General features: G+C 35.1%; 1 protein-coding gene across 2 annotated transcripts; it reads left to right on the forward strand.

Moving 5' to 3' along the window:
* The first annotated feature begins 498 nt into the window (after positions 1-498).
* Positions 499-16,714, forward strand: LOC125269235 (adhesion G-protein coupled receptor G2-like). 2 transcript variants are annotated; one of them, XM_048192109.1, is made up of 18 exons: positions 499-674; positions 756-835; positions 1,864-1,932; positions 2,055-2,141; positions 2,266-2,412; positions 3,987-4,049; positions 4,645-4,719; positions 7,814-8,147; positions 8,225-8,378; positions 8,449-8,586; positions 8,951-9,064; positions 9,150-9,186; positions 9,282-9,382; positions 10,038-10,159; positions 10,303-10,568; positions 12,872-12,962; positions 13,046-13,329; positions 15,719-16,714. In XM_048192109.1, coding segments are annotated over exons 1-18 (2,310 nt in total). In that variant the 5' UTR covers positions 499-672; the 3' UTR covers positions 15,865-16,714. The 2 variants fall into 2 exon arrangements, with proteins under 2 accessions (XP_048048066.1, XP_048048067.1); XM_048192110.1 differs by having other exon boundaries at positions 499-835.
* Positions 16,715-16,752: the final 38 nt, after the last annotated feature.

Genomic DNA, 16,752 nt, shown 5'->3' on the forward strand with positions numbered 1-16,752 from the left:
AAGCAGTGGAAAATATTTATAATCTAAGCATAAATTAGACAGATTGGTTCCTTTGACTTTCTAAGACAGATTTGAACAGTTGCTGTTTAAAAGGAAACTGTAAATCAAATTTTCACTAAAACCAAATGTCACTTCTGAATGAGTGAGAACTGTTTAAAATTATGTATGTACATTAAATTATGACCGTAGAAAGGGCCAACTTTACTGAAATCACTCAAAACAAAACACAAATATCTGTGATGATCATTACTGGAACTGTCTGTTACTGTGAGAGGATTGAATATTAGTGATGTTAGATTTATTGAGTGTTATAATCATCCTGCTGTCCTGTATGTTTGAGCGTATGGATGTCAGAGAGATACAAAATGAACCTCTTTTTAAAAAAAAAAATTACATCTACAGAATGAAACTAAATTCACACGCCAGTGGATTCAGATATTTCCTTGATCACACACAGATACTGATGTGGAATATATTTGGTTACTTAAAATGCCAAACACTAAAAATACTGAAATTCACAGTTAAAGGACAAATAAACATGATTTTCATGTATGCAAATGAACCGTATGTCATTGGTACAGTGTCTCTGAGCTGTGGATCATAATCGTACAGCTTCATATGTGAACGGATGAATCTCTCTCTTCTCTTGGACTGTGGACTTTCATCTCAAGAATGTAATAAGAAAATGATTTAAGATTTAAGATTTACTACCAAAATCTGTTGAATCGAAAATTCAACACTTGCATCTTTATCAGGCTGTTTTTAGGAATTATGTCTCGACAAAAGCAGAATTTGCTGTGGCTGATGATCGTCTGTTGTGCATCACACCAGATAAGTATGTTCTTTCAACTATAAATTGCATTTATCAACTTCATAAGAAAGTCTATAATGCAGATGAATATGTTGTTTGGTGAGCGAAATCAAATTTTTAAAAATTAAAAAAAAAAAAAAAAAAAAAAATCACACTATGATTTAGTAAAAAAGAACATTATGACTGTAAATGTGTGCATCCAAATTTTGGCATCTAAAATAGTTTTAAACATTATATCATACATCGTCACGTTCAGTTTTAGATTCAGTTTAATTTTCATGGACTAGTGGATTTCATGGTTTAGTTTTATTTCCTTGGTTTCTAAGTATGTTCTTATTCATTGTCATTGTAAATTATTAGCCAATTCAGAGGCTGCATCCTTCGAAGGCCATGAAGGTCAGACTGAGCGTTGTTAAACTCTGACAGCTGCCGTTGACGAGTGTCAGTGACATCAACTGCCTAAAAACAAAACAGGGTTCAAAGCCTGTCTAACTGTGTTCACCTTGGTGCATTTATCTAAAATCGCATCTTGGTGAGATATGTCAACATTTGAACAACTTTATATATATATTTTTTATTTTTACATGTACATTAGATTGTTTGAGTTAGTTGAAAAACAATACATACATTTAAAAGTGTATCTGGCAATTTCTTCCAAATATCCCGTCATCATCACCACACAATGAATTCTGGGGTAGGGTAAGACGCGAAGGATCCATCTGTTGTATCCTTCATTGCCCGTAAAAAAAAGGACGCATTTGAAGGAGCCTTAGAATTGGGACAGTCGTCGTCACGCAACGGTGACACAAACAACCTTCGCAGGAAGCAGCCTCTGAATCATTGATTCTTTTCACCTTCCTCTAGTTTAGTTCTCATTATCCTGTGTATTTATCTCAGTTTGTTACATTTATTCTGTTTAACTTTTGATTTGTTTATTAAATATATATTATAAGAATACAGCTGCATTTAGATCTGCTTGCTTCGTCTCATCTTCCTTGCCTGACCTGAACATTATAATAACATAATAACTTTTTAATGTTATCTTTGTGCAGGCTGCTCAAAAATAATACTAGTTGGCGACAATTTGACAGATACATGTTTCGGGGACTCATGTAACAAAGGTAGATGTGAAATATACACTGATATTATGACTGGAGGAACACTCTATATTTATTATCTGAATGTTCTTGTGACGAATGACCGATCAAGTTCCAAACTCATATTGATTTCTTATTTATTCCAGATATTAATCTGACATGTCCATCAGGTTGTCATACAAAAATAGAGAATGTTTGCACAATGAATGTCAAAATAAACACATCTTCTCTAGGTAAAATAATGTATAATGTAATTATTTAGTTGATATATTTTATTTTATTTTAAGTTCTTGAGATCTAAACTCTTTAGTAAGTATTTTGTTTCAGCAATTAAAAAATGTTCTCTCTGGTTTCCAGGACACTGTGAAACACGTGGCAATAAACATAGTTTCAACATAGCAAACTATGGAGGGAAATATGAAGTAAGAATGAATGAGACGACTGAAGACATGGAGCTGTGTTTTTTGCCAAATGAATCAAAATGTCAGCTATCAAAGGTCCCGGGTAGGTCTTGTCCTAAATTTAAAAAACTTTTAACACACACAACTCAATAGTACACAGGTATTTTTAGTGTTTGTGATTGATCATTGCTTAGTGATGATGATGATGTTACCCAGGGCTCAACGCTAAGGATTTTTCCTACTGGTCCGGCCGGGCCAGTGGTTCAAATTTTTACTTGCCCCGCCAGAATTTTCACTGGCCCCACAACAAAAAATGAATAAAAGTAAAAGACAAGAAAATGGGCCTAGTTACTGCATAGTTACTGTTTTTGTTGTCTTTGTTACATTTAACCTCAATAAATAGGTTTATGACACCAAAAGCTATTAGATTAACTCACTTATATTTTAAATATTGTTAGACAAATAAACAGTAAGTAATAAAATAGTAACAAATAACCAAATTACGAGTAATAGCACAAATAAATACAACAGAAAAACATAAAAATTAAATAAATGGTGCTTTTCAAGTATTTCATGTAGGTTTAAACTAGATTTTCAGGTACAGAAATTGTAATCTAATGTATAGCTAAATATATAACTATAGATTAAACTTTATTAAAGTTAATCAGTCAAGAGGAGTAACAGATGCATAAAAATGTTTTTAATGTTGAAAATATAAAACGTTAAATACTGTTACTTGAAATAATTTTAAAAAAATGAAGACTTTGCTAGTAGGTGGCAGCGAACCACTGTTAATGAGTGAATCAGATTCAAGCGAATCAGATTCAAGCGATTCATTCAAGCAGCTGATTCATTCAGGAAGTGTTGCTCAGAGACGCAAAACAATTCTGTGGATTTTGGAACTATTTTCTTTGGCGAAATAGAGCGAAATGGGCAATTTGGTGTCTTAAATGTAAGTCACTTGATATTAAGTTCTTGTTCAATTAAACTGTACGCTGAATAAAATCAATATCACATTTGTAATCATGCTAATATTTGGAGAAAAACTGCGCTCTTTGTATAATATTGGTTAACAATATTAAATTATATAAATATGAAATATATACAGGGGCATTTTTGCCCCTTATCTTGAATTCTGGGGCATTCTAAAGGCATTTTAATAGACTAAATCATGCAGTGAAAGCGTGCAATCTAAATATGCACGTGCACTAGTCTAACCTACTAGACTACGTCACTAGTGCATGCGTGCACTCAATGAGTGTTTTTTTTTTTTGTTTTTTTAAAAAGTGAGGGACATACTCGATAATATCAGATCGTTAAATCAACAATTACGATATCTATATACTATCGACTATATATATCGCACACCCTACAGCACTGGCCCGATCGGGCAAGTGACCGTTCCGTCTGCTGTCCCGAGCGTCGTTCACACTGGCCCCGGGCCATCGGGCAGTCCTTATTGTCGAGCCCTGTTATCACTGTTGCTCAAACCAAAAACAGATCCTAACACACCTAAGACAAACTGTTTGAATGGATTCTGTGTGTTAATTGTCTTCTAAGCACTGTAATGTGTTTCAGTTTGGAACAGCAGATTATGGTAAAATTACACTATTTTAGACTAGTTACATATTTTGTGAGCTTTTGTAATAATTAACTTTCCTTCTGCTGGATTGTTAGTAGACACTTTGATTTGCAACACCACAGCCTCCGCCTGCACCCTAAATGCAAACCCAAACACAGGTATGTTTTTGTCCACTTTTGCAGTGTTGTTTTCATTTAATTTCAGTTTGTCCCTTCAATTAGGACAGAACCAATGGTTATTTAACAGGACAGGTGTAACTGGTCAGTATGGGAATGTATGTGCCGATATCTGTATCTAATGTATATAATATGCATTATTTAATTCATATCATTTGAAAGGAGTAGTGAGTAGACGTTTAATCTGTCCGTGATCACGGTGTACTGTGTGTCATCATGACGAGTCAGTTTGGTCTGTGCAGATCTCATAAGTCAAACTCACACATACAGACATTTTCCCTGAAAATCCCACCATCTGTCATTTGTTGGTGTCGAGCTGCTCAAACAGAACAATATTTTAAAAATGTTTTAAAGGGATCAGTGTTTCACTCTTCAGGAAGTCAAACTACCAGCAACATTAATCTGCTGTCTGTGGTCAGACATGTAAATGATATTACTCTACACTACACAATCTATTGTATTTTATTCCTCTGTTGTTCTTTTATTACGTTTCTGATGATGTTATTGCTTTTAACTCATTCAGCTACAGTATGATTTGATAATTATGTTGAATTATGTGTTGTCATGTTCTCTTGAGGTTGTCTGAAATTACCTTCTGTTGATCCAAATAAGACATGTGAAAAAGCTTCATATGACAGTGATCTATGCAGCAGTAAGTAGGACTCATTATTCATTCTTGATTGGACTGTGTCAATAATGTATACGTGTATGTGAACTATTAGGGGTGGGAATCTTTTGGATTCTCACGATTCAATTCATATCTATTCTTGGGGTAACAATATGATTCAAAATCGATTCCTTCCCCGCCCCATGTATAAGAAATCCTGTGCCCTCGATTGATATTAAATACAACTCACAGGTGTAATTAAACTTTAAAGTTTTGTTGAATTATAATTTTTTAATCTCATCCTCAATCAGTTTATAATATGTAAACATTTTATATTGAGCTGTTATATTAAAAAAAACAAACATTTCATGCCTTTTAACTTTACTGTTATATTGTTTATATTCGTCCCCCTGGTAGTTTTGCTATATTACACTTTAAGGGGCTTGTTTAGGTTTTTTGTGATATCTGGCAACCCTTCACCTGTCGCTTTAATAAAGGTTAGAGTTTCAGAAAGAGTGCAGAAGAGCAATATCTACTGTTAGTGCCAATCAGTCCAGACTTATTTAATAGAGTAATTTAAATTATACACCTCTTGTAGGTGCATTATTTTACTCTATCCCGCTGCTGCTCAGCTTTTCATATTCATCTCTTCAGATATTGACAGATATTTATAATCAAAGTAAGTGATTATTCTCACTTGGATCTGATCAGTGGACGATTGTTTGGGGTTGGAAATATATATAAGCACTGCTGGATTCTCAATATTTCATTATAAAGTATTAATATACGTTATGTTCATTCACTTTTATAGGCGGTAGGGGTGGGACGGTTCGCTGTAAAATATCGAAACGTACGGTTCTCCACCCACGGATCGGCACGCTCTTGTACCGCGGTTCATCCCAAATCTGACGACGCATCTATAATATGGTATCTTTCAGTCGATGGATTTGCAATTTAGTTTTCCAATACGTTACAATAAATTAATTTTTAGAAAATTGATTTTCAAAATTTATGAATCGATTTAAACCAGCGGAAGATAGAATCACAATTCATATGTGAATCGATTTTTTTTTTACCCACCCCTATGAACTATGATGATCATCAGTGCTGGTCCTAGAAGCAAAACTAATAAGGGACTACTGTCAGTGCATTAATAAATCCCCCAAATGACCAACCAAGCCCTTACAGGGTTAGTTCATCTAAAAATGAAAATAATGTCATTTAATACTCACCCTCATGTCGTTCCACACCCGTACGACCTTTGTTCATCTTCAGAACACAAATAATATTTGATAATTAAGATAATTATACCTTTTGGATCATCAAAAATATCTTAATTTGTGTCCTGAAGATTAACAAAAGTCTTACGGGTTTGGAACGACATGAGGGTGAGTAATAAAAGACAGAATTTTCATTTTTGGGTGAACTAACCCTTTAATATGTTCTTTCAGAGCAGTTTCACTGTCAATCAACAATGAGTGGAAACAGTACAATAAAAAAGAAAATTACAAACAAATAGAATAGAAAACTGACTAAACAACTAAACAATTTAGCATACTAAAAATAATGACCTACAACAAAATTTTGATTAACTAAATGTAAAAATTAAAACACTGCATACTCTTCACTGTGTGAATTAAATATACATTGATTCTTATTATATTTATTAAAGTTGTTCAGTGAAGAGTAGTGAATGATTCTCTCATGATCTTATATTGTTTGATTAACATTAAATGACAGACAGCAGCAGGTTTATTAGGCTGCTGACACTTTAAGGCCGCATTTACACTGCAAGTCTTAATGCACAGTTCCGATCTTTTGACCATATCCGATTTTTTTGGACGACGTGCTTACATTTCTTTTAAAAGTGACCTGTATCGGATATCTCCTTTTTACACTGCACTTGGCGAAACATACCAAAAATAGTTTTTTTTGGTCATTAAAACCAATGCGTTCATCAGTGATTGTATATCAAGGGCAGTTTCAAGTTTGTGTGCTTTTTATTTTGTGGTTTCAATGGAACGAATAGAGTCTCCACAACGGGACTGAAGTGCGCGTCTGTGCGCGAGCCGTCGTCACTATAACAACAGCGGCAACGAGCACTCAGTGCGATTTCAAAAGCAACACATTTCAACGTCAGATCACCTTTTATTTAACACAAACAAATGAAATGAATAATCTACCAGTCAACTAGAGATGCGGCGTTTGTTATAGGTATGTCTGTACCGCGAAATGTTAAAAAACCCTCACTTTTCAATGACGCAGGAGTCGCATTTACAGGGGAATATCCGATCTGTCCGCTTACACTACAGGCGCAAACACACGTATCCGATTCATATCTGATTTATAACCACATATGAATGAGGCCTGAAACCGATCTGTGAAAATCGGAATTCATGCACTTTTTTCCTGCTTACACGGTCGTGACTCATATCCGATCTGTGCCACATGGGAGGAAAAAATCGGAATTGGGTCACTTGAACCGTGCAGTGTAAATGGGGCCTAAGACCGAATGCACAGGTCTAATATGTTGACAAGCATTTGATTACCTTTCCAACAGTTTGGGAAGAAGACATAACTGAATGCATCAGTGAATGCAAATGTTTATTTGTCAGTTTAAGTACACACCCGAAGCCCAAAGTAGCCCATACTTGTCCAAGTTTCAATGTCTCAGACTACACACAGAAAGCCGCTTTCACAGCTCAATACGCTTTTAACTCTTTTTTTAGTATTAAGTCTGGCAAGAAACTCTATATTATGACAGTCGCATTACATGATTTGACTGATTTGGATGTTACGTAGGAAGGGTGACAGTGCACTGCTTTAAAGGAAAGGAACAGAATGATGCAACGTGTTTTCATAATTGTTAGAAGCCAAAATCAAAATTGAAGGTAAATTACACAGCCCTAGGCATTAAATCATATTTGAGAGCAAAGGGGGCCCCCTGGTGGATCTGGAGGCCCCTGGTGGTTATGGAGGAAAGGCACTGATGAACATACATGCTGACTTTATAATACAATACATGTTTGCAACATTTATTTATTTATAAATAAATAACACAATATATTGAATCAGTTTAATCTTTGAGATAAAATCTACAGATACATTAACCAAAATTCATCTCTTATTTGTTTTGAAGGGAAAGAAGGAAGCAAATATGTTCTGCATTTAAACGGGAGTGAATGGATGTGTGTCAGCTGTGATGATGAAAGATCAACTACTGTCAGACCGACGTCACAAACCACCACTAAAAATCCAACTACACGTTTCACACCAATGTCACAAACCACCACTAAAAATCCAACTACCAGTTTCACAGCACCCAAGATAACTTACAATCCAACTATTAGTTCCAAACCATCGGTGACAATCCAACTACCAACTACCATTCTCCAAACATCTGAGATAATTTACAATCTAACTACAGATGATCTAATAGACACGGATGGATTTATTAATCCCTCAAAAGCATCGTAAGTGTGTGGTTCCCAGTGAATTTTAAAATGATATCTCTATTACTGAAAACAGAATGATGAAATCAATTTTATAGAGATGCCATGAACAATCTGGAGTCTATAATGGAAGAGAACAATACAAGCAATGCACAGATCATCATGGGGGATGTTATTGGTCTTCTTCACATACAAGACGAGAACACAGAAACCAGAGACATGTGTTACTCTTCAGATCCAAACAGGATAGATGTAAGTCTTGAGAAACAATAATACATGGTATGATTCATCATTTATTATTATAATTCTTCTTTTTTCACAGTTTGTTGACTGTCAAAGTGACTGGAAGACAGACATTCCCTGGTCTGTAAAGATTCCCAGTGAGGCCTTTAATAAATCAAGACTGGAACACAAAGGCAGGGCATCACTGGGAGTTCTACGGTTCAAAAACATGGGAAAGGTATTTACAATTATAAATTTAAAAGTTCCATGTTTGAAGATTTTAAGGAATGTTTATCGGTTAGTTCATCTAAATATTTTCTCATTACACAAATTTATTTTCCATCATGACACAAATGTCTTGAGCTGAGCATTAGTACACTGTCATATTCACTACTATTATGATGCTTTTATGGTGTTTTTTTTTTTAATCCTCTTTGCAACTATGATTTGGTGTTTGAAAAGAGTTAAAAATTCTACATTTGTGTTCCAGATACAATATAACAGCATAAGAGACATTTTTGGGTGAACTTTTCTTTTAACAAATGTTTCTTGATCTATTGTATACACATGTTTATATTTGATTTGTTTTATTTCTTATTTAGGATGAAACTAAAAATTACACTGTTTTAAACAATGAGGTTTATGGAATAACGATGTGCACCAATATCTCCAATCTTGCCAACAATATAGAAATGTTCTTTACACAGAATGATCTGGTAATGAAGGTTTTGTTGTGAATCTTATTTTGTTATAATAATCAGACACTGTGAAAACAAAAAAAAATCAAACATGTTCTTACAGGTCGGTGAGGCATCCTGCAGATCTTGGGATGGAAAAGGTAAATTACTTTATGGCTGTATTGATCAGTTCCCATCAACACACCCAATTTATTTTATATAATTAATTTCATTCGTCACTCTCTTTTCTTCAAAGGAAATCTTACATGGACGACGTCTGGCTGTGAGACAGTAAAAGTCGACAATAACACCATAAAGTGCTCGTGTTCACATCTGACGTTCTTTGCAGTGCTGATGGTGAGAAGCTTCTCAGAGTTTCATTTAAAGACCCCATGAAATCAATATCAGAGTCTTTTAGTCCACATCTTTATGCTAGTGAACTTGTACAAGATGACTAAAGAAGTCATACAAATGTATGCATAATGTTAACAACGCATTATCTAGCTAAAGAGATAGATAACGCTTTGTTAACTACTTACTAACCATAAATAGTTCTCACTTTACTTTAGGTCACAGAGTATCAGAAAATGTAATTAAATGAGTGCTTTGAAACAACTGTTATTGGACATTAATAGCATTCATTTTCAGTGTTCCTTTAAATGTTTACAAATGCATTAAGTGTGCACACACAAACACAGACAAATACACACACACACACACACACACACACACACTTTGGGTTCATTTGTAAACATTTCAAGGAACACTGAAAATTAATGCAATTAATGTCCAATAAAGGTTGGTTTAAAGTGTTTAATTAATGAACTATCTGATATTCCGTGACCTAATCTAAAGTGATAACTTTTTATGGTCAATAAGTTGTTAAAGCATTATCTAACTTTTTTATATGAGCTAATTAAACAATAATAATAGTGTTAATTACAATGACAATGAATGAAAAACTCACTGTTTTGTTTTGTTTTTAAAGGATTGTTTCTGTTGTGTTTCTCAGTCTCTGCCAGATAGAAACATCACAGCGCCGTATGTGAAATCATTGAGCTTCATCACTTCTATCGGCTGCGGCATCTCCATGTTTTTTCTGTCCGTCGCTCTGTTCATGCATTTCCTGTTACGGTAGAGTATTTTAAACTATAACTTATAGTTACTGTAATTATTAACATTCAAAGTTCTTTGACCAGTTGCTTTTGTTCCTCTGTTGGATTAAAGCATCTGCTAAATGCATGTTACAAATACAGGCTGTTTTTATATTTGAACAGGAAAGCCAAATCAAATCAGGCCACGAAGATCTTGATGAACATGTTTGTGGCTTTGTTTCTCCTGGATTTATCCTTTTTGTCAAACGAGAGCGTCGCCAACACAGAAGTCAAGGCTGCGTGTGTCTTCATAGCGCTGCTCATGCATTACTCCATGCTGACTACATTCACCTGGTTCTTCATTCAAGCTCTTCATATGTACTTATGGCTCATCAGACAGAACGTCACCATCACAAACTACATGAGGAAGATCACCGTGTTCGGCTGGAGTGAGTTACATGAACAAAACACCTGTTATAATGCAGCCTTAAGAAAATATGTATGCACAAACCTTTTATGGTGTTTTTCTTGTTAACTTGTTTTTTTATAGTGTTTTTCTTGAGGAGTTTCATTAGATAAGGGCATCTGAACACTCAATTTTATTTAGTTTTTATTAATATTATTATTATATATATATTTCTGTCATGACAACTCTGGGAGTGTTTGGTATGGTAATGGATACGACAATGTAGATATATTTGGTCTTGGCGGAATAGATCTGCTACGCTGCTGCTGCTTTATTGCTGCTGCTGCTGCTGTTGATTATTGCTGCCGCTGTTGCAGAGCAAGTACGGGACTTGCTACTGCCAACACATACACGACACGCTGCTGTGAGCAAGTAAGACATGCTGCTGCTGTACAATATAGCGTACATGAAAAACTGTAGAAGATCTATACAGGTGGAGCTGGGGAAGGTGGAGGGTTTCTGAAGCACGCTGCGCTGCTAAGCAATGCTAACTCATGTATTTAAAGATTAAGCACGCAAGCTCATTGGCTACTAAAACAGCAGGAACCAATCATCTGTGACCTATAGATAATGATGTGTTATTAGCAGGTTGAGTTAAAGGACCTATTAGCCTGCCCATGCCAGAACTTTGTATATATATGTATATATTATTATTTTACTTTTCTGTTTAATTTTAAAATGTAAAGTTTTAGTAATTTGTTCAGTAAGTTTTAGTATTTTTACATAAAGATTTTGTTATTTTTATTAGTTTTATTTATTTTAGAACATTAAGTTAATATAATTTTCTTCTTTATATACTTTATTTTCATTTAAAGTTTATTTATTTTCAATAACAATTTTTTATGGTTTTGGTGAAGGTTATCCATGTAACTCTGTTCCCTGAGAAGGGAACGAGATGCTGCATCATGGTATTGACACTATGGCAATGCTTCCCATGGGTGTATACACACATCAATTGAATTTCCTGAGCATATGATGTGATGACTTGGCACTGTCATGAACTGCACAGAGATGCAAAGTCTGAGGATCCAAACACAGTAGTTTGTTAAGGGTAATCTAAAATCTCTCATTAATTGAGATCACTGGTGGATATCAAGGGCATTCCTGCTGGTAATCCTGACAAGCATAGCACATCACAGAGACCATAAATAGACGCCTGATATGCATGTTTTCAGATTCTAATTGTTTGAAGGACATGCAGAGTTATGACCAAGGCATGGCACAATCACAAACCAATCCTCGGATTAAATTTGTGATACAATCAGTTTGAGTGTTAGCATCCTGGACCTGTATGTCCACAGAGAACATTTCAGGCCATGCAGATCTAAAATTGGACTATAAAGTAGTGGCTGTAAAAACCCGCCTCTCTCTCAGAAAGAGGTATATTTTCTATAACCATTTTGCCAAAAGAGACTGTAGTTCTTGTTATAGAAATATCAGTTGATATTGTCAACCACTGCCGCCAAAGTGTCATAATGAACCAAAAATCATTTAAAACTTATCATAATTACAAAAATTGTCTCTAACATTGTTTTGCACCATTGCTTTGGCAAAGTATCTATCGAACGAACTAAATTCGAAAGCATGCAAGGGCCTTTGTGCCCTTTTAAAATCGCTCAAGACTGTGAAAGTAAAAATGTTTGTGGTGTGTTTGAAATCAATGTGAGCACTTTGTTCAAGCGATCAGCTGCTTCCGGTGTTTTCCATGTCTCAGAATGGCTCAGTTCACAGTGAATGAATGCAGTAATCTTCTTCTCTGCATGGGCTGTGAGTTTAGAGTGTATTTAGTAACATTGTGGCACCAGATACACTTTATTTTCACCTCTGCATAATTTCAAACATTTTGTGGGTAGATGATTACAGCATTTCACTACATATGTATTGAGATCTGATTGTAAACCTGTCTAAACCAACTAGATTTCGGCTAAGCCCCGAATGTTTACAATGTCTGGCTCTGCCCCTACTGCCATTACAAAGGGATATTTTTTTTCAGTGGAATCAACCTGTGTGATAGAATTGACATTGAATCAAAGGACTAGCAGGGAACAACAAAACAAGCCCTAAAGAGAGATCGCCTGTGTACGAGGATGGGGCGGATTAACCACCCGTTATCTCTGCTACCCGAATCACCAATGGTCATCACACCATATGCTCAGCCAACTTGAATTGGCGTGCGTATAAACACATTCTTCAGACACTATTTCACTCGAAAGCATTTAGTGTCAACGCATCAAAGATCCTATTCGAAAGTGAACTATAATAACCCTGATCTCTGTGTGTTTTCAGCATTTGCAGCTCCAATAGTCATAACTGTAGTTTCATTTGGAGGATATAAAGCAGTGATTATAAACACAACATCTGGAAATAACACACAAATGTAAGTTGTTCTGATGTCACAAATGCATGAATTAATGATGCTTTTAACAATTTTCAACATTGTATTTTCTCTACTAAATATAGGTGCTGGACTACAGATCCTTTAATTCACTACATAGTGAACATTGGCTACTACGCTTTAGTCTTCATCTTCACGGCTGGAATCTTCATCATGATCGTCACTAGGATTGTCCAAGCCCGACACATAAGAGCACCTGATGGCAAGAGAAAGACGTTCAGAAAGCAGCTCATGATGGTGTTGAGTTTGTTCCTGCTCTTCGGCCTGACGTGGGCTGTGGCGTTCTTCAGTTATGGAGTGATGCTCATTCCCTCATATTACATCTTCACTGTGCTGAACTCATTTCAGGGTGAGAAACAATTAGGGATGCATTCCCCACACTCCAAACACAGCTGTCAATCATGACGTTACAATCCATTTTTATAGCATCAAATAACTAATTAAAACCAAACTTATTGGGATAATGAACACTTGAACGTACGTCTGTGTAACTTCCTAAAATGACAGAAAATTATTTGAAGTGTAAATGGATTTTTTAGTTAAGACCACGTCCTATTTAATTACATGGAGAGGGTGGGGTTTAAGACCTATACTACAGCTAGCCAGCAGGGGACAATCAAAATACTTTGGATGAACTTTTAAATTAGTGAAGTGACATGTAGCCAATATGGTGACCCATTCTTAGAATTTGTGCACTATATTTCACTAGTGCTAGGCGGCATACCGGTTCATATGGTATACCAGTTTCAATTTCGAGAACGATATGAATTTTTCAAAAACCGGTGCGGAGCTGAAACAGCTGCTGTCTCTATTCAATGGCCATGAAGCGCTATGTAGAGCGCACAGAGAGCGGACTTCTATTAACTACATACCCTTCTTACACTTATGGAAACAACTTTATAAAACAACAATAAATAACTCACAAAACTAACTCTCTTTAATACTGCAAATAGCATGCAGAGCCAAATGATTTCCACAATGCAGAAAACTGATGAAATCACGGAATCCAGTCACAAATAGAACTTACTGTATAAAGCGGAATGTCACAGAATTTAGCAATTTTTGGGAAAATAAATCAAAAATCGGGCTGTACAATGAATCGGATATCGATACGGACTAGTGTCTGAGAACATTAAAGGTCCCGTTTTTCGTGTTTTTTTTGAAGCTTTGATTGTGTTTATAGTGTGCAATATAACATGCGTTCATGTTTCGCGTGTAAAAAAACACAGTATTTTTCACATAATTTACTCATCTGTATACCGCTGTTTCCACTGTCATAAAAACGGGCTGATGACTTCCTTGTTCTATGAAGTCCCTCCTTCAGAAATACGTAACGAGTTCTGATTGTGCCAGCGGTTCCTGTGTTGTGATTCGACAGCAGTTTAGCGCATCTTGCCCGGAAAGGTCACGCCTCTTACCATAAAGTGGAGATGCACGCGCTCAGTGTTATTGTAAACATGTCTTTAATTTTACCCTATCAATTTGAGCCGGAATCAGACCCGGTGATTGGACTGCGGGATGAAAATAACAGCGTTTCGACGACATGGCGACAAACACACTCTACAAACGCAACTCTTGTGTATTCCTGTGGGCGGAGGTTAGTCAAAAAACTGTTTTAGTGACGTCATTAAAGAAGGAAGTAGAGGGATGTAGTCCAAACTGACCGTTCGATGTAGGCGACTTCTGTTAAATAAAATATCTCGCTTGGCATTGAACTTTGAGCTTTAAAATTTTACAGATTTTATTTATACTCTAACAACAACATTACACACTAACTAAAGTTTGAAACATGGGATCACGAAGAACGGGACCTTTAAAGCTAAAAATGACTAATATTGAAATCTGAAGTCTGTATGAAAGAATGCCACATTTTTTTTCTAATACTACACATGACGCTCGCGATGATTTCAGTGTCTGCTGTCTCACTGTACATGAACTTCATCTGCAGAGCTGCTCTTAGAGTCACTTTATAGACATTTCACCATTTAATTTGATAAAACTATGGAAATTTGTCATATTATATACACAGGAAGTCAAATGTCTTCACAACCCTGTCAAAATAAAAGTTCGGTATAAGGGACAGGGAGCGATTGGGGGTTAGGTGTCTAGATCAAGGGCACCTCAGTTGTGGAGAGTGCTGGTCATTCACATGCTGGTACTGAGGCTCAAACCCACTACCTTTGGGTTACAAGTCTGAATCTCTAACCTTAGGGAACAACTGCCCTTTTCATGACACTTGGTGCCACTCTGTATTGAAGCCCTTCATATTGTGATAGTTTTGCACACTAAAAGATTATTAATAACCTTGTATAAAATCTTGTTCTGTCATATCCATCATATCTTGGTATCCTATTAAAAAGCTTGCATAATGCATTTTAAATAAATTTCTTTTAATTCTATAGTATTTTCATACAAATTATTTTCTAATAATGTATTTTCAATAAAGTATGTTCATTTTTATTTTTCCACCAATTTTTTTTTTTTTTTTTGCAAAATGGTTTTAATTTTTTTGTCATAGATTATGATTTCATTTTGTATTCTTTTATTGTTTTTCTCTAATGAGAGATAGAGATTCATGAAGACTTTATTTTGATAGTGCTTTATACAATATTGTTTCAAAGCAGCATTACAGTGAAAATGTATCATTTTATAAATGTTATTAAAGTGTATAAACTATGCAAACAACTTTAATGATATCTGAAATGTATTTAAATTAGATGCGTTTCTCTTTTTTTCAGGGTTTTTCCTCTTCCTGTATTACTACAACATTCACAATGACGTTGGGGGAAATTTCTCTGATGATCCAGAAGGCTCCGGCTCCACCACAACCATCGTTCAATCCAGAAATAATGCTGTGGAAAATATTTATAATAAGCATAATTAAGACATGATGCTTTCTTTGACTTTCTAAGATTGATGTGTACAGTTGTTGTTTAAGGGGAAACTGTATTTTCACCAAAATCAGACCCAAGAACAACATAAAGACAAATGTCACTACTGAATGAGAGGGAACTGTGTAAATGATGTATGTACATAAAATTATGATCTAAAAAGGGCCAACATTACTGAAATCACTCAAAACAAATATCTGTGATGATCATTACTGAAACTGTCTGTTATTGTGAGAGGATTGAATTTTGTTGAATATTATTGATGTTAGATTTATTGAGTGTTATAATCATCCTGCTTTCCTGTATGTTTGAGCGTATGGATGACAGTGACACAAACTATACTGAACCTCTTTCAGAAAACAAATTTACATCTTCAGGATGAAAGTCACACGCCTGGGGTGTCAGATATTTGCATGATCACGCGGAACATTTTTGTGGAACATATTTGGTTATTAAATTCAAGACAAGAAAACATGTCAAAATCAGCTAATAACTTCTACATTATTTAACATGACTTTAATGTGTTTTATCTCTGAGAGACTCTCATGTGATTGTAATGAAACTAATAAAATCTGTAAGTAAAATGTCTTAATCATGACTAACTTTCAGCAGCTCCAAAAACATTTAGCCTATTCAAATTAGTCAAAGTTGTAAAAATGTGAATATCATTCATTAAGTGACCAAATATCACAGCAAGTGCCTTTATTAAAAGGACATAAAGACATAAAAACTTTATGAACAGCATATCAGCATATACATTTGGTTTATTCCTATGAATAGTGTTAAAACATTTTGTGTACGGGAATATGAATCTATTGCAAAATAATCTAAATATTGTCTAATAACCACTAATAAATGTTATACTTTCATTAGAATCTTGT

This window comes from Megalobrama amblycephala, linkage group LG5, assembly GCF_018812025.1.
Source record: "Megalobrama amblycephala isolate DHTTF-2021 linkage group LG5, ASM1881202v1, whole genome shotgun sequence".
Lineage (NCBI taxonomy): Eukaryota > Metazoa > Chordata > Actinopteri > Cypriniformes > Xenocyprididae > Megalobrama > Megalobrama amblycephala.